The sequence below is a fragment of the Periplaneta americana genome, chromosome 11 (assembly GCF_040183065.1).
Source record: "Periplaneta americana isolate PAMFEO1 chromosome 11, P.americana_PAMFEO1_priV1, whole genome shotgun sequence".
Taxonomy (NCBI): Eukaryota; Metazoa; Arthropoda; class Insecta; order Blattodea; family Blattidae; genus Periplaneta; species Periplaneta americana.
In genome coordinates, this window is record NC_091127.1 from 20,661,308 (window position 1) to 20,680,596 (window position 19,289).

A 19,289-nucleotide genomic window follows, 5' to 3' on the forward strand; every position below is an offset into this window, starting at 1 on the left:
GCACGATCTCGCACAAACATCGTTTCGGTTGGGTTCGAACGTGGTCCGCAAGTGACTTGTTTTTAGAAGAGACTTCACGTCCAGTTGCAATTAACTTGGTATAAGTGTCAAAAAAGTCAGCAATCTACTTAAGATAAACGGATCTTCATGAGTATCGGTTGCGGGAGGCATCTCAGTTTTCAGCAGGATAAATAATTACAAAGATGAAGGTAAAGGAAGATGGCTGCACAAATCTGTAACCAGGCCAGAACCCGTTACTGTTGTGTTGTGTTGCGTAACGGACGCGAGCTGGACACCCCTGAAGCGTTCATTAACGGCTTGCCAAGATGGTACGATACAGACATCTGTTATACAATACGAATGGAAAATAAGAAAACAAGACGCGAGAGGTGGAGATAAAGTCCGCTGGATCTATGAATACATATAAGACAATTATAACGAAAACAGATCAGTTGTTGCAAGGACTCTGTGTGAAACTGGTGTTAACTTCAGAGGTAAGTGATATATTTCATACAGCCGCGGATACATACATACATACATACATACATACATACATACATACATACATACATACATACATACACACATACAAAGTGTAAGCGTCCCCCTATCGCATCCTTACTCCATATCTCGATTTTTTTTTTTCGCTCAAACTGGTTAATCGCGTTTCTTACGTTTTATTTCTATTATTGTACTTCAAATTTCTCTTTCTCTGCCCAGCATTGAAAAGGTGCCTTAAAACTCTTAAATATTCCTTCCCTGCAGCTCATGGAGTACGCCAGGCATGTCAAGCGCGGGCATTTCTAGCATTTAAGCCAGATGATAACTGTGATGTAGAATTTCTTTCAAGCGTGTGTCTGCATGCGATTCTGTAAGTGGGAGGTCTCTAGATTCCTTGTCAGAGGGTACAATATGCCCGCTTGACATCCTTGCTCTATGCAGTATAATGTAATAGACGAAATTATGTAAACAACTAAATAACACATACTTTCTTATATGTAGGCTACACTAACTCATACATACCACACACAATTATGTAGAAATAATACATGAAGGGGTGAGAATGAGATATTCCAAAGCATACTTTTAACAAAAATGTTTTTTTTAAGTCTAAATTCATTTCTTACACATCTGGGAAAGCTACCAGTGAAATATTATAAAAATTACTCAACAAATGAAGAAATTATAATACCGCACCTAATAGCATTGGATTCTAAATCTTTAACATGCTCTCCTGTAAAATTTTGTCTGTGTGGCTTAGGAGTATATCATGATATGATATATATTTTAGCTTTATTTATTTACCAGTAATGTGTTCAATCATAAATACAATATGGACCTGATAATGCTAAATCCAACGAAAACGTTTGTCCAAAAAATGTGTAATACATTAAGGTGTAATAAAAAAGAATTGACCTACTGATAAGTAAGCCTAAGATATTTTAATAATAAATTTTGTTATTTTATTTGTGTTCCCTTCTCTTTTTGGAAGCATTTGAAGTCTTAGTGTTCTCAACCCGCATATTATGAGTAAGCTCTACCCTGACGTCAGCGATAGTTCTACAAAACTTCTGAAGATGCCCCGTCAAGGAGACCACCATCCATAATTCATGAAAAAAATAATACAATAAACTAGCAGCACTTCTTACCAAATTAATGCATAGCAACATGCAGCTATCTCATAAATACTTGCAGTAAAATTTCATCCAGATTGATTAGTATTTGACATAAAAAAAGTTGGTGTTGATTCAAGAAAAATAAACTTACGGAAAATGGATTTGAAAGTAAACTGAATATTTATGTAATACTCAAAATTCTCCTTCGCTATATTTATCTAGTAACTTCAGGGAGCCAACTTTTGAACAAAGAGTTACTAGATTTGTAATCAGAAATTTGTAAAAAAAGAATTCTTTGGTGAAAAAATAATTTTGACATCTTTAAATGCCACGCCCCCTTACAGCCTTAATTAAAAAAAATTGTAATCAGAATTTAACTAAATCCCGCAAATTAAGCTTTCACGAATAACTCCCTGTAAAGTTAATTTGAATAATTTCGACGGAAAAATTGTTCCGGGGCCGGGTATCGAACCCGGGACCTCTGGTCCCTCGAAATTATTCAAATTAACTTTACAGGGAGTTATTCGTGAAAGCTTAATTTGCATAATACACGTCACTGTACGTAACAGAAAACCACAATTTAAAGTCACACAGAGTTAGTGTGCACTCAAATGTTGGTTGCTTGACTGTTGTCAGCCCACTTTGAGGTCTGTGGATATAGAGGGAAAAATTGGATCGGTGTCGGGTAGAGTTCCCGGGTAGCTCAGTGGGAGAGCGTTGGTACGTTTAACCAAAGGTCCCGGGTTCGATACCCGGCCCCGGAACAATTTTTCCCTCGAAATTAACTAAATCCCATTTGGAGTATGAATATATGCATTCTAAAACAGAGAAATAGTCATTTTTTTTTAATTTTTCACGATTTTCAGTGGAGTCTCCCCTTAAGAATCTTATCACTCTACGGCTCAACGCGATACGACTGAACTCAAGTAGCCCCGGACGAGATATCACCTCAACGTTCTACGTCTTTTCTAATCACCGCTTCCACGTCTGGCTAACGCAATACACATAATTACGTATAATAATTAACTTATTTTCATGCGAAGCTAAACCCGAAGGACTAGACGTCCCTGCTCACAATTATGCCCTTTCCAATTGTAAATATAAATAAATTAAGATGTGATTTTGTTTTGTTTTCTAGGACACATAAGGATGTCTGCACCTAAAGTCACTCAGATAGCAGATCCTGTCAAACTAGGGGAAGGACCTCACTGGGACCACGAGTCTCAGGCTTTGTATTATGTAGACATTAAAGGATCAACTGTCAGCAAGTATGTTCCTGCCACCAAGAAGCACACTACAGTCAAAATTGGTAGGAACTTACACGAATCAACTTAATCGTTGTAAACTGCTTTCTTATGTAGGCTCCTTGTTTAGTGTATTCCGGCATTTTAAATCCCTCCATGAACAAGAATTATAGTGAGAAGAATTCTGCAGATAAATATTTGAATTTATATTTATATCGTGGTGACATTGTTATAACAGAAATCCTGATATTACAGTATCGTGACGGTTTTGTGTAGTCGTTCTTTTTAAATAGGGCCATTACACAATAAGAAATTGGAAGAATTAAAACATTCATTAAAAACCAAAGACGAGGCAGCTTCAGTTTGTTTAGCAACAAACAAACTTATCGTTTCTCAAAAAATATAGCAGAGAAATTTAGGTGTTCTCGGAAGGGAGTAACAACGACTAGTTATTTACATTTCATCACTTGCTCTATTACTTTCATATAATCTAAGTTTTTTATACTGTAAATACTTTTGTTTTTGTTTACCGAGATTTACATGTAATATTTGCTTGATATCTTTTGTTGAGTAGTATTGGATTGTAACTGTTTAAATTTAAGTTTAAATTACCATTATTATATGTATTACTACTGTTATTTTCACTTTTCTCTACTCTGCAATTACATTGTTGAGTGAATTAAATAAATAAATAAATAAATAAATAAATAAATAAATAAATAAATAAATAAATAAATAAATAAATAAATAAATAAATAAATAAATAAATAAATAAATAAATAAATAAAATAAATAAACTTCGGCCCCAGGTTTTATAAAATGATAATAGCTAAAATCCTAAACATACAATTTGCTAATGCTCTTATTTTAAAAAGATCAATTAAAAATCGCTGTTAACAAAGAATATTTAAAGTTCAATTTATTGTGATATCTGTTTTTTCTTTCTTCTCTTTTTTTACTTTTTACTCTTATTTAATAAAATGTCTTAACATTATGTGGAATGCCCCCTGAGCACGAGTATGTAACTCACTTTTTCTGGGGGTGCTAGAGAGTTTTATATTAAAAAATCGATATGTATCTTTGTTCTGGCAATAAATTATTATTATTATTATTATTATTATTATTATTATATTCTTGTTTCTTTTGTAACATGATTTATATATTTGTTAATTATTTGTGCTATCAATTCATCTGTTGCAAGAAAAGTATTTGCATTCTATTCACTTTGTTCATTACTCATTAGATCTGTTTACCGAATGAAGTAACACAATTGTTATTTTTGTTCTATTTATGTAAATACATTTTAATTACTAAAATGTAAACGCTTGTTTTGTTCTAACATTTATCAGCACCCTATTAGTTTAGGTCAGGAGTATTTTTTCTTTATTTTAGTAGGTTATTTTACGACGCTTTATCAACATCTTAGGTTATTTAGCGTCTGAATGAGATGAAGGTGATAATGCCAGTGAAATGAGTCCGGGGTCCAGCACCGAAAGTTACCCAGCATTTGCTCGTATTGGGTTAAGGGAAAAACCCCGGAAAAAACCTCAACCAGGTAAAGGCTGGTTCACAATAAACCGGGAACGGAAACGACAACGAGAACTAGAACGGAAATATTGTTAAAATAAATGTATTTATATGTGAGCATTCATAATTAACTATTGTGAATGCTCACATTTATTTTAACATTATTTTCGTTCTCGTTGTCGTTTCCGTTCCCGGTCTATTGTGAACCAGCCTTAACTTGCCCCGACCGGGAATCCAACCCGGGCCACCTGGTTTCGCGGCCAGACGCGCTAAGCGTTACACCACAGGTGTGGACGGCCAGGAGTATAACAACACAACTATAACATCGCGTTTCTACTGGGTTACGCCACTGCAGCTTTGAACTCGCCTTCTAAACAATCAAAGCCGGAAACGACGACCTTGCTGTTTTAGATGTGGAGTGGGTAAGTTACTGATTATGTTCGTTCCACCCCTTTTCCCCATCTCTAGTATATACAGTCACGAAGCTTGAGTTGTTGAGGGTACTAGGAACAATAGACTGTGCAGGTACTATTTCGCACTGTCTGTGATGAGGCGATAGTAGCGATCCTAGTGGTTAGCAACTATCTATTGATGCATATTTCCTCCGTATTGAGCTTCGTGACTATATATACTGGACTGTGATTTTACGAAGTAGGCCTGCAAACATACAACACACTGTTTCAATCTTGAAGCGGAAATTCTAGCATCGAAGAAGTCAATTTCTTTTACATATGATGGTGATGGTGATGGTAATGATGATGATGATGATGATGATGATGATGATGATGATGATGATGAGGGTTCTATGGCCATTTGTGTTTTAGAAGGAGGTCCTGTCTCTCTGGTGATACCTGTTGAAGGTACCACTGACAAATTCGTTATTACTGTGGGACGGAATGTAGCAATAATGACATGGGATGGTGAAAGTGACACCCCTGCAGATGTGAAACATGTTTGCACAGTCGACACTGAAGAAAAATCGCAGAATAACAGATTGAACGATGGGAAAGCAGATCCTACTGGCAGACTATGGTCAGGTACGTATTATGTATTGAATATATTGAATATGGTACAGTCAATGAACACAAATTTGTGCAATTGACAAAGTTATACATAAAAATAAACAACAGAGACATAAAAAACTATAAAATTGTATCAAAACACTCAACAACATTACAACTTACTTACTGGCTTTTAAGGAACTCGGAAGTTCATTGCCGCCCTCACATAAGCCCGCCATTGGTCCCTATCCCGAGCAAGATTAATCCAGTCTCTATCATCATATCCCACCTCCCTCAAATCCATTTTAATATTATCTTCCCATCTACGTCTCGGCCTCCCCAAAGATCGTTTTCCCTCCGGCCTCCCAACTAACACTCCATATGCATTTCTGGATTCGCCGATACGTGCTACATGCCCTGCCCATCTCAAACGTCTGGATTTAATGTTCCTAATTATGTCAGGTGAAGAATACAATGCGTGTAGTTCTGCGTTGTGTAACTTTCTCCATTCTCCTGTATCTTCATCCCTCTTAGCCCCAAATATTTTCCTAAGCACTTTGTTCTCAAACACCCTAACCTATGTTCCTCTCTCAAGTTTCACAACCATAAAGAACAACCGGTAATATAACTGTTTTATAAATTCTAACTTTCAGATTTTTTGACAACAGACTGGATGATAAAAGCTTCTCAACCGAATAATAACACGCATTTCCCATATTTATTCTGCGTTTAATTTCCTCCCGAGTATCATTTATATTTGTTACTGTTGCTCCCAGATATTTGAATTTTTCCACCTCTTCAAAGGATAAATTTCCAATTTTTATATTTCCATTTCGTACGATATTCTCGTCACGGGACATAATCATATACTTTGTCTTTTCGGGATTTACTGCCAAACCTATTTCTTTACTTGCTTCAAGTAAAATTCCCATATTTTCCCTAATCGTTTGGAGATTTTTTTCTAACATATTCACGTCATCCGCATAGACAAGCAGCTGATGTAACCAGTTCAATTCCAAACCCTCTCTGTTATCCTGGACTTAGCTCTAGAGTATGCCATTAGGAAAATTAAAAAGTAAAGGTGATAGTGCATCTCCTTGCTTTAGCCCACAGTGAATTGGAAACGCATCTGACAGAAACTGACCTACTCAACAACATTAACATTAAAAAAACTCATTAATATCATAAAATGGTTTGTTGATTAACCAACCAGAGACAAGTCTGTTAAAAGACTTCCTTTCCAGATTAAAAACATGTGTCGGAAATTTATTTGCAATTTTTAAAGACACAATAAAATAATTATTCATTGTTTTGGTTAGCCTACACTTAGGTATATCAAAAAGATCACGGTTTCTGGTGTTGTATACGTGAACGCCATTTCTCCGTGTCAACATTTGTGAATTATATATGACAAAATTTAGGACTTGATAAATAATATACAGCGATGTTACAGTCATAATTTTTTCATTTACAAATAACGGTCTGCAGTGCGCCTTCATTGATGAATTTGTTATAATTCTAATAGCTTTTTTTTGTAACATAAGAACCTTATTAATATGAGTACTATTACCCCATAAAAGTAGTCCGTAAGAAAGTATACCATGAAAATAAGAAAAATAGACAACTCTAATGTTATTCTTCGGAACATACATTTTCAAATTTCGCAGAAGAAATATTACTCTTGACAATTTTTTACAAGTAAAATCAACATGGTCTACCCAAATAACAGAGATGCAGTTTTACTTTCATTTAAAAGAAATTTATTGGAACTAAACCATTTCTTGGGTTTATTAAAAACGGAATTAGTAAGAGTTTTCAGTTCATTAATATCACTATGACTTGTCAAAAAAAAGTGAAATCATCAGCGAATACCACAAAATAAGCAGAGACATTGCACATCAAATCATTAATCATTATTAAAAACAGAACAGTACAGTAGTTAGAAATTGTCTTTCTTTTAGAGACATTAGATCTAAAACACTTGTTACTGCTTTGAAAAATGAGATCCTAACCTAATAGTAGACCAAGTCTCAGGAATTCGTTTAGATCCCTGTTTATCTACATGTTACTCAGAAATATTTTTGATTTCATTTGCTGACTGACTTCTTCTTAATAGAAATTTTCAGCTATACGTTAAAGATGCGTCACGGCACTTAGAATTTATCACTAAAGAACTAATGTCCGCATGCAGCTCCTTGTGTTATTTAATTCTTTTATAGTAATATGCGTTACAAGAGCGGTATGTTGACATTTTCATGGTCGAGGAAAAGATTGAAAAAGCGAAACGTAGTTGAGCTTTTTTAATCTCCAAGAACATGAAAACAAACATACCGCTCGTGTATCGTACATTATTTTGTGCGAAGATCGTTTATTACATACCTGAAAGACGAATTTCTAATTAGTTGCAATGAAATCTCCATCTTGGTTTCTGTTTAATGACGGCAACTTTAGAAAACAAAAATATCTATACTCCAGCAGGCCGTGATATACGTCTGTCTTTTTTTTTCCCCCAGTCTATAAATGCGAACTTAAAACAAACGGTAAGGTTATGTAATGATTTATTTTTCATTTTAATATTTTAACAATATTATTTATATAAGATATTGCAGTAATAACATCGGCATCTGGAGTCTTGTTGATTTTTTCACGGCTTCCTTAATGTTACTTGTGTCAGGAATACAATAGCTTTCGTGGAGTAGTAGACTTTACTTAATTTTTGCAAATATTTAAAAACAATAATTAACATTGCAATTTAGGTGAAATTGCAGTGGTAAGTTTCCAATTTATAATTATTACTATGTTAAACGTCTCTAAAAATAATATGTTAAAAGCCTGAAGCAGTAAAATGAATGTGGCGCTTAAGCGGTAAGAAGAGAGAAATTGTTATGTGTGTTACGTTGGGAATACTGAATGTGGTATTTCACACTTACCGCGTATTGGTTCTGTGCGGAAAACAAGCAAATACGCACGATCTCGCACAAATGTAATTTACAATATTTGATTATGATATCGATAAGCATATTGAGTAAAAATTCCAACTCTCTAGCCTAAAAATTGTGGATTTTATAAATTCCAGAAGTTCATCGCCTTAACCTTTAAATTGGCAAAGCTTCATTTCTCACACTAGTTTAGAGAAAGAGAAAGACACTTTGTCAGCTTTCCCAATAACGGGACTGCCTCATTGGACAAAGCATAACAAGCACACAGAGTGGAAACAAAAACAGACCACAAAAGAGAAATGTGGAGAACGAACAAGAAAGGGATTTAAGTACATATAATAGCATACACATAACAAGCCTAAACATAGTAAACAAATAGATTAGACTTTCAAACAAAAGTTCTCCCTCCTTAGGAAACAAAGTACAGGTGGTATTTTAAAATGGCAAGTGATCCTCTGATAGCAGTAAGGGAAACATCACGAATGAAGTCGTTGTTCAGCTGGAACTTCTTGCAGAAACTGACAAAGAGGCGAGATATTGTGCCCCTAGCGCCAACCATTAGTCCAACTACTTCAATGGAGGTGAGGTGATATTCCTCCAAATAGAATGGAACTATGGGCTCATAAATTCTGCAGTTTTCTGCGTGGACGTCAGCGGGCTGTTGTTCCTGTGTCTCGAACCTGACTGTAGGGTCGATAATGTAGGCGGATGTAGAGCCTGGTGGAATGGCAAGCATGTCAATTCGCCGACAGGATCCCTCTTGAGAGATGCCATGGACTTCGTGTACAGTGAGATCTTTCTTCCTCAAGGCTTCGGCAATCATGGACCTGATTCTGTGATGTCTAGAGTTCCTCAGCGTCTCTGGCCAAAACGTGGCCAAGAGTTTCAATCTCACTGACGCAACGACGACCGTTATTAAACCGTGTCGGACTGTAAAGAAAATAACTACCGCAATGTTCATATTTTATATGTTGTGCAATATTATAGTATTGTGAAATTTTAATTTTCCTATCATTTTTTCAATTGTTCTATTAAAATTATAGCATACAGCCTATTAACCTGTTGTATCCTATAGGATACATTGCCAATTTAAGAGTTAAGTACAGAAACAGAAGAGATGCGATGATATCGTTACAAGAACATTTTAGTAACATACGTAATTGTTTTCATGTAAATCGATCTATCTTGTTTACACTGTAATAAAATACAATAAGTGGTACATTTTTTAAAAACATGTCTTTATAAAGAAAATACCCTTTTCCGCCTATAACATATTCTCACTTATAACAGCTTTTCACCTGGACCTTTCAAGAGCGCTATACCGATATTTTACTGTATTTAAATGTTTGACATATTATAAATTGCGTATATTTACTAATGTAAACAATTTCAATACAGTCGCTCTCAGCAGCTAAATTAATTTGGATGTTCAGTGTAGTAGATTTATGGCACAGATAGAAATATTGTCCCTGAATTAAGACACACAATTTGCCTGTCACTTTTACTCTATTACTATGTTTGTTATCTATCATTCTTATCTACTATCTTATTACCCATAACAATGCATTCTGTCTTCTATGACTTAACTCCGCCTTAGAAATGAAATATTTACCTAACTTAGGGTGCTATTCATAGACATTTCGCTAGCCCGGGCTACGAGCGTGCTAAACAGGATTCATATCATATCATGTCGCTAACACTGGTTTATGAATACGAAAAACGTTAGTTCGCTGATCATCCACCGAAAGCCCGCGCTAAGAATGTCTATGAATACGGCCCTTAAGGTTCAGTTTAGAAAGGCAGCGTTTTTTTCTGATCCCAAGGGACTTGTGCATAGTGCACTACTTTCAAACACATAAATTTAACGAATTCATCTTATCACAGGAACAATGGGTCCAGATACTGGAGTTTCTAATGAATTTGAACCAGAAGTAGGCGCACTGTACAGTTTCTCCAAAGATTGGGAAGCAACACAGCATCTGATGAAAATAACAGTTGCCAACGGCTTGGCTTGGACAGAAGATCAGAAGCTAATGTACTACATTGACTCGCCAACTAGGAAGGTCTATACTTTCGACTTTGATGCTAAGAATGGAAAAATCTGTAAGTATTTGTATCCTGTATCTATCTCATAACGTGTATGCTAACATGACGTAGTCTTCCCCTCACTGAAATTAATCTGTTTTATACTAACTTAGCACATATGTAGAGGTTTCCATGGAAATGTCTAGCCTATAAACTTAACATTCGTTATATCGTCGTGTCACCTGTCTGTTCGTTCATTTAGTTCTAGAGGGAGCTTTTTATCATAAAACACTAAGTGGATTTTCTTTGTATTATATAACTACAACTAAATTCATTCAGCATACCAGTAGTTATGATACAATATTTAGTAATACAATTACTTTAAAATAGAAAAAAAACACAAAACTGGCAATTTACTCCAAATTGGTTATTACGATTTATTTCTTGAATTCATTTTCTTACATCATACAGACTGTCAAATAAATCTATCTTTATGGAATATGTGTGTCCTGAATATTTATTATACAGGGCTTTCATTTCAAAACTTTCTAGTCTAAATAATTATTTATTCCAATTAAATTATATTAAAAAATACATCAATTGAGATATTGAGAGGGAAGTGTAAAGCCAGTGTTAATTGCATTTTAAATTTCATCCCCGCACCACCACCACACCTTTTAAACTTCAAATGCCACCCCTATATTATGATACTTAAATTTGAAAGAGTATTCAGTTGTTTATGCATCTCATTCACTTGTTCTCCTAGTAACCTGAATTATTATTTTCAGATAGTTGAGGATTAAAAACAGTTTATTTTGAGTAATTTTCTAAATTTAATTAACTATATTCACTATATTCAAAAAGTGCTCCATTGTTGGCTAGACATAATACCGGTACAGCCTATTTCAGAATTCCTCTATAGAGTATTGCCATAGTATTAAAATCATACATAAATAACGTAACTACAAACTTCGGCTTTTTCTATCCTGTTTGAAATGTCAAAAGAATAGAATTATAATACACAATTATAACATTCCTTAATATTAGTTTGTGTTACTACCTGAAATAATATGTAGTCGTATATTAAATACTTTTTTTTTTTTTTGGAATTAATTTTCTGTTATTTATTTATTTCTCCATGGCAACCATTGTTGCATTGTTACATAAATTGCAAGATGTGAACTACCAAACCCGACTAGAATATTTCCCTTGCCATAATATTTGGAGTCATAACCATTTATTTTGTTGGTGTTTTAAGTGGGACACGGTGTATTTAATATGTTTTCCTACAATATATTAAATCAATGAAATAAAATTAATTAATCAAAATAGATTACATTGCAATAAATTAAGAGTAATTTAAAATTAATTGAATTAATTGGAAATAAATTAGTTTAATTAAGATCGCAGGGTCGAGGTGGTTATACGGCATGTCACACCAGTCCACTTTTATATTCTCTTCAGCTCTAATCAACAGTAACAACAATCCAAGTTGCCAGGCGACGATAGAAAACAAAAGATGTGTGAACAAACGAATGAGATATATAAATAATTTAATAGGCCTATTCTTTCAAATTTATGTGTCATAATATAGAGTTGCCGTTTGAAATTTCATAGGGAGTGGGAAGGAGTGGGAGGGTGAGACCTAAAATCCAATTAATACTGGTTTTAAACGTCTCCCTCAATATCTAAATTGACGTGTTTCTTGTTTAAATTAAATTTACTTGAAATAAGTAGTTATTAAGACCGGGAAGTTTTGAAATGAAAATCTTGTATAATGAAATATGTAGATACTTGACATTTTTTCAGATTAATTTTAAAATCTACAAAAAGTCTACTCGATTTCATACTCTCTATTCGCTCGATTTCATACTCTCTCTCGCTATCATAATATTAATACTCGATCACAACGCGATAACACGCTAGAAATTCCACTTCACGCATCGTCTCTGTATTCCTCATCCTTCACTGTTGCTACCTCTCGTCACTGGAACTCTCTGCCGCCTGAAGTCAAGGGCTGCCGAACATTGAATTCTTTCAAATCCAAGTTAGAAAATTATCTTATGACGAGTTGCCAAACTAACTTACTATTATGACAAGTGTTGTATTGCATGTTTCCACGTTTTCACATTTTTTTTTATGTTCTAATGATATTCAACTTATCTTATATTTTTGTTTTCATATTTTCCGATAATGTTATATCTCTAATGTGATAAGTTGAGCTATATATAATCTTAATTTTCCTTATTGTGTGTACTTAGAAATATTGTATTCACTGTATACTTTGTACTGCACTATTTTATTACTAATATTACCATTATTATTATTATTATTATTATTATTATTATTATCATCATCATCATCATTATTACTATTCTTATTTTATTATTATTATTATTATTATTATTATTATTATTATTATTATTATTATTATTATTATTATGAATAATTGTCTTTTTTTTGTATGCCTCATTTATTTTGACCTGCTGTTCACATATTATTATGCTTTTTTCTTTCTTTCTGTATGTTATATATTATGTCCGATTTCTTCTTATTTATTGTTTATTTTTTATTATTATTATTATTTATTCAATTTTGTGTGTAAAATTGTAGCGTAATTTGTAAATTTGTAGTGTTTTTGTAACGCAGTCTTTACTCCTGGTTGAGTGTTAGAGAAGGCCGTATGGCCTTAACTCTGCCAGGTTAAATAAATCATTATTATTATTATTATTATTATTATTATTATAATAAATTTTAAAATAAATCTTAATATATATATATATTTTTTTTTAAGATTTTATTTAATAATAACATATACATAAAAACGTTACATTAAAATACCCCGAAAGAGGAAAGCTCGTGTTCGGGGACAGTTCCGTTATATATATATACATACATAATAGAGTAATATATGTAATAACTAATCTAAATATTTTCCGAAAGCTGAAATAATCTCACACCACATCAGCGCTCATCAACCATGAACCCAAATAGAGATTAGCTCATCCGACCAAACAAGTATTTTGAATAAATTTTATTCAGCTTCCTCAAAGTGAAGGCTGGCTAGAAGACAAAGCTTACCATAAAATTGTTGTTGCTTTTTTTTTCTCCCATCACAGTCCCTGTCCATAGTCTGGCAGCAATAAAAGAGAGATGGCAGTTCTGTTTAAGTTGTGCAAGTGGTAAGGGGAACCATATAGCAAACATATAGCAGACGTTTGCGAACCTTAAAGACAAAGAAATATGGAAGACAATATAACAAGTAACATAAACTAACGACTTAGTGATTGCATCAACTGTATAATAAAAAGTATGTGTAATTTACCATGACGTAGATTTTTTAAAAGTTTCAAGTTTTTACACTCATTTTGAATTAAGTTACTTATACTGTAGTAATATACATATAAATTCAACTTGCAATTTTATGTTTTAATCTATTATATTTCGAAAGAAAATCAAAGACAGTAATCCTATAGAACAGTGATCGCCAAAAGCTGTGTCGCGACACATACCCCTGCCTCCACTCAAGCGTAACCATGGCATCATACCCCCCACCCTATGTTTACAGTCTTCACTTCGATATAAGACAAGACATTTATCAGCAGCGGACATACACAAGTGTGTAGGATAATATGTTTCGATGTCTTTTCGAAAACAGAAAACAGATAATATGTAAGAACTTAATTTTAAGGAGCATGTGAGTAAAAGTATTTCTTTTGTGTAGATGGCAAAAATATGAGATAGTTAATTTGTTGTAAAATTTTAAATGAAGTATAAAAAAACAATGCAAGTTGTCATTATTCTTCTTGATATAAAGACTACCATGCCCTTACCTGTAAATTGAATATTTCATTAATAAACGAAAAATAGAAATTACCGGCTTCTATGTGTTAACCGGAGTAAAATACTTCGAATTTTTTTCGACGTATGTAGTGTAATTTGAATATTTCATTAATAAATAAACAATAAAAAGTATCGGCTTCTATGTCTTAATCGGAGTAAAATACTTCGACTTTTTTTAAAGTATGTAGCGTAATTTACAATTTCGTGACCAGCCTGGTATGTTTTTCTAATTTCAAATATCTGCTGATGTAGAATACACGTTCTTTTTATGGTAAATAAGAAAATATATTTTATTTTATTAATAATATAAAAATAATGAATATGAGGATAAAAGTTAACACGGAAAACGATGTGTGTAGTTAATTACTAGAAGAATATTATATTGTTTTTGTTTTCTGGTCACAGTCCGTCTCTGCGCTGTTATTCGCTGTAGTACCTGAGGAGATACCCACTCCACCCCTCTCCCTGTGATAGTGGTGTGCGGGTTGCATTTCTATTACGTCACACTTTCGTGGTGTTTGGCAACCACTGCTATAGAACAATAAGATACAAAACTATCATGAAATTTTCAAAATGTTACGATTCTGCACACTTTCACGAGTATAAAATGCTTCGAATATTTATTTTTATTTATTTTTATCAGGAAAATCTCTAACAAGAAATCACGAAGAAGCATTATGAGGTAGGGGAGAGTCGGGTAGTATCGGACACTGCGTTTCTTTCATCTACCACCATATGGTAGTACCTGAATGGCATGGTTACGTTTCTCTATGCGACATTACAGAAACGTAACCATGTCAATCAGGTACTATCATCGTGTGGTAGATGAAAGAAACTCACTGTCCAATATTACCCGATGTCCGATACTACCCGACTCTCCCCTACAGAAATAAGTAAATTTAGAGTAGCTAATAACAGTTTCTCTTACTTTGTTATATTTACTATGAGAGACAATTATTACATTTATAATATTGTAACCTTGTTCCAGCAAACAAACGAACGGGTTTTGACCTTGAGAAAAACGGTGTGAAAGGATTTCCAGATGGCATGGCCATTGACACAGAAGGAAAACTATGGGTTGCATGCTTTGAAGGAAGTAAGGTAATTCAATTTATGGCACACGTGTACCTTCTGAGTGAACTGTGGCCGACCAGAAAGCTGTTGGCTTCACGACCACATGCCTCAGCAACGATCAACCAACCAGTATGGGGGTAATGTGTGTGCAGCACGATTATATCTTCCCCCAGCCGTTGTAGCTGGTTTTTGTGTTGTTTTTTTAATATTAAATATCAATCTAATACGTAGGCCTATTTGATTCTCATAATTGTGGTTGAACACTCCACAGGCACTCGTATTTGCGATAATCTTCAATAAAGCTAATCATAATTGCCGCCATTTTCAGCTTAAAATGTCCACCATAACTAAACAAAATTTTCAGTTTATTCACGGCCACCTAGAACAATCAGCTACATGCTGCTGTTGAACGAAATAACGCACAAGATACCCATCGACGATGGATAGCTTTCAATTGCTGAATGCGCTCTCATTTTTAGTGGAAAAAGTCATGCGCATGCGTTTAGTTCATTTTTGCATGTATTGCTTCAGGTTGAAAGAAAAGTTGAACTGTGTAGATGCATTTAGTATCATTCTGGAAAGCCACCGTAATTACATATTATGAGTTGCATCACATAATATATCTAATTTTATTACTTACTTTATGGTTTCCAAATTTCAAAGGCTTTAATGTAGCTATGTATATTGTAATTATCCTTATTAATTTCATAATCGTTCTCGGTAGATAACTATCACGCTTGTCTTTGTAGCCGAATTTCATGAGTATAACTCACAAGCAAACATTCTAATTGGGGGGGGGGGGAGATAAAAAAGTTAAATTTTTTTCTTCCACCATGTTAATACTGTCAAAAGAAATGCTTATAGGGTACACCAGAATAATTGTAAACACTTTTCACTGATTTAAAATATATTTCAACATTAGACAACCCTCAGTAACGGTAAGCATGTCAAAGAAACATTGTGTTATTTTTAGATCTTTCTTTTCCCTAAAAATGGGTTTAAAATAATAAGATTGACTTTTTTATCTTTTAATTGCTAGTTTACCTTTACCCCACCTGTTTACATTTACCCCTTTGAGAGGGGGTAATTTTAAACACCAATTTTCGCACGGGCTATCAGACACTGAACATTTTTGTTCTGTTTCAGAATAAAGAGCTGTATTCCTTCCGACTCCAATTTTGGTCACTGGTATATTTCGCCCCTTTAACCTATGATATATGACGATATAGGAACTCAGTACCTCTCCTGAGCTTCACGACAACTGTAGTTACTATTTTTCACATCTGTGACAACCCTGTCTAAATCTTCTACAGTGTAATTGGGTGGGAGTTACTTTCTAATATAATTTCTTGGCATTTTTATTACTGAAAAGTACGAAATGTAACCATAGTAAAACATGTTTTTAATTACTCCCAAGCAATTAAAACTATGGGGCAAATGTAAACACGTCATAATTTAATGAACTGAGGTTATGGGAGATCTCAAAACCATTGTAATAAATGTTAACTACTATACATTACTCATAAAAACAACATATTCTTAAAAAATAGCACTGTACGTTTATTTACAATGCCAAAAATGATGGTGAAACAAAATTCTTTTTCAACTTTTTTTTGTAGACTCTTACAAAACATTCGTTCACAACTAAGCAGTTACTCCTATTTGGCGCCAAACTGCTTTGTAGGTTAGCCAATATGTTAATTTAAATATTCCCTCGAATTAAAATTTTTATATTGACAGTTTTGTATTTCTCACAGCATTTGTTTACAATTACCCCCTGATTACAATTACCCTCATCTACCCTATAAATTTTGGCAACTCGACTGCAATTACGAGGCCGTCCAGAAAGTGATTTTCCCTGGGAAGTTAATCATAATAAAGAAAAAAAATTATAAAAACAAAACAGTAGCGGACCTAAAATTTCATCTACCAGCTACCTTCTTCTACCTCTGCTCTACCACAAGGGTTCTCGATCCGTGGCAATGACGTGTGGACTACCGCTTTGCAAAACTGGGCATGTGCAGTGTGCTGTAAGGGAAACAATAAGAAAGCTGCAAATTTTATTTCTGTATCTGTACATGAAATGGCGAAGCTTTATGCTTAAATTTACATTAATATTCATTAAATGTTGGCTTAATTGTTTTCATTTTTGTTTTCCGTCTCGGAGATGTGCAATTGCAAAATGAATCAAATGCCAATGAGTATTGATATTCGGCATTAGAAACTTTTGCCTTGATCAGTAATGATCTATTTTCATAAGAATTGCATGAAGCACAACAAGTTGTCCACTGATCAGCAGTAAAAGTATGAGGACTCGCTTGTCATGTATTGCAGTTTTCATACCGTGTATTGTATTGTATTTATTAACATTCCATGGTATTCATACATTGCTTACAGCTAGAATATGGAACAAGTCAAAAAACTTAATACTATTATAAAGTCTTAATATTTATAGTTACAGTCTATATGAAATATATACAGACGAGATTTACAATATAGTCTACTAGTACAACACAAAGTTTTAGTATCAGTTTCATGAAGTGTTGCTGAATGTTATGAATTCGCCTACAGAATAGAAGACGTGAGAAATTAGGTACTTCTTTAATTTGGCCCTAAATAATCTTATGTTTTGAGTTTCATTTTTTATATCGATAGGGAGGCTATTAAAAATTTTTACTGCCATATAACGCACTCCTTTTTGATAGCACGATAGATTTGCCGATGGAGTATGAAAGTCATTTTTGACGTGTATTTATGCTATGAACTGCTGAATTAGTTACAAAGTTTTCACGATTACATACGAGGAAGATTATTAATGAAAAGATATACTGAGAAGCCATGGGCATTATTTGTAGTTTTTTGAAAATAGCCCTACACGATTCCCTAGATTTGGCACCTACTATTATTCTAATTACTCTTTTTTGTAATAGGAATATACTGTTACTATCTGTGGAATTTCCCCAGAATATTATTCCAAAACTCATTACCGAGTGGAAGTATGCAAAGTATATTGTTTTTAAGGTATTGATATTTACTATATTTTGCATAGATCTAATAGCAAAACAAACTGAATTTAGTTTGGGGGTAATTTCTTTAATATGATTGTATTGAAACAAATATTTTTATTTCCAGGTGATTCGTGTGGACCCCACAAATGGAAAACTCCTGTCAGAGATCGAAATTCCTGCATTGCAGGTCACATCTGTTGCATTCGGAGGACCTCAACTTGATGAGCTCTACGTGACTAGTGCAAACGAGCACTTGAGTGAAGAGCTTCAGAAAAAGTATCCGCTGTCCGGTGCTACCTTTCATGTCACTGGTATTGGCGTGAAAGGATATGCAGGCCAACCAGTCAAATTGTGAACAACATTTGATTTATGTGTACGAACAGAACAGTTTTAAAGGTATCCTGATGCTTGGTTGAAAAGTGTTTATATTTAAAAACGTATGTATGTTACGTGAATAAATGCAAGCCTATAGGGCCTATGATCAGAAGTAGAAAGCTTCATTTTGTAGTTTTTGCTGTTCGTCTAGTTCAGCCATTGTCAACTGGCCTGCATACCAGTTCGGAGCGCCGAGACGCTGGCTGAGGAGGTAGTAGTGTGCAATGTGTCGAGCCAAGCCAACGCATCCCATCACAGAAGCCAACTTTCTGACCATAATTTACAATTCCTTCTTCGATTGTGTTCTACACGAGCATTGACACCTAACATAAACCAGTTATTGAGGGAAAAACGAATTCAAAAATCCAGGAAAACCAATGCTAATGATCGGCGAAAATAATTTTTATCATTTGTTATTTATATTTTAATAAAATAATTTAGGCCTATTTCAGCCTTGTAACAGAAACGATAATATGTTTCATATGTTATACAAAATAACAAATAATCGGTTTTGTGATATATAGTGTCAGATAAAAAATGGATAATTAATTTTATTGTATTGACGACACTTAAACAAAGGAATAGGATGACAGGATTTAAATATTAGTAATAGGTTCGATTTGTTTAATATTTTGTA

General features: G+C 33.9%; 1 protein-coding gene across 1 annotated transcript; it reads left to right on the forward strand.

The window, feature by feature from the left end:
* On the forward strand, window positions 1–18,771 carry LOC138708865 (regucalcin-like). Its single transcript, XM_069839126.1, has 6 exons — window positions 1–494; window positions 2,755–2,925; window positions 5,212–5,424; window positions 10,212–10,430; window positions 15,184–15,296; window positions 18,402–18,771. Exons 2-6 carry the CDS (start codon window positions 2,766–2,768, stop codon window positions 18,630–18,632), a joined length of 936 nt encoding a protein of 311 aa, XP_069695227.1. The 5' UTR covers window positions 1–494; window positions 2,755–2,765; the 3' UTR covers window positions 18,633–18,771.
* The last annotated feature ends 518 nt before the right edge of the window (window positions 18,772–19,289 follow it).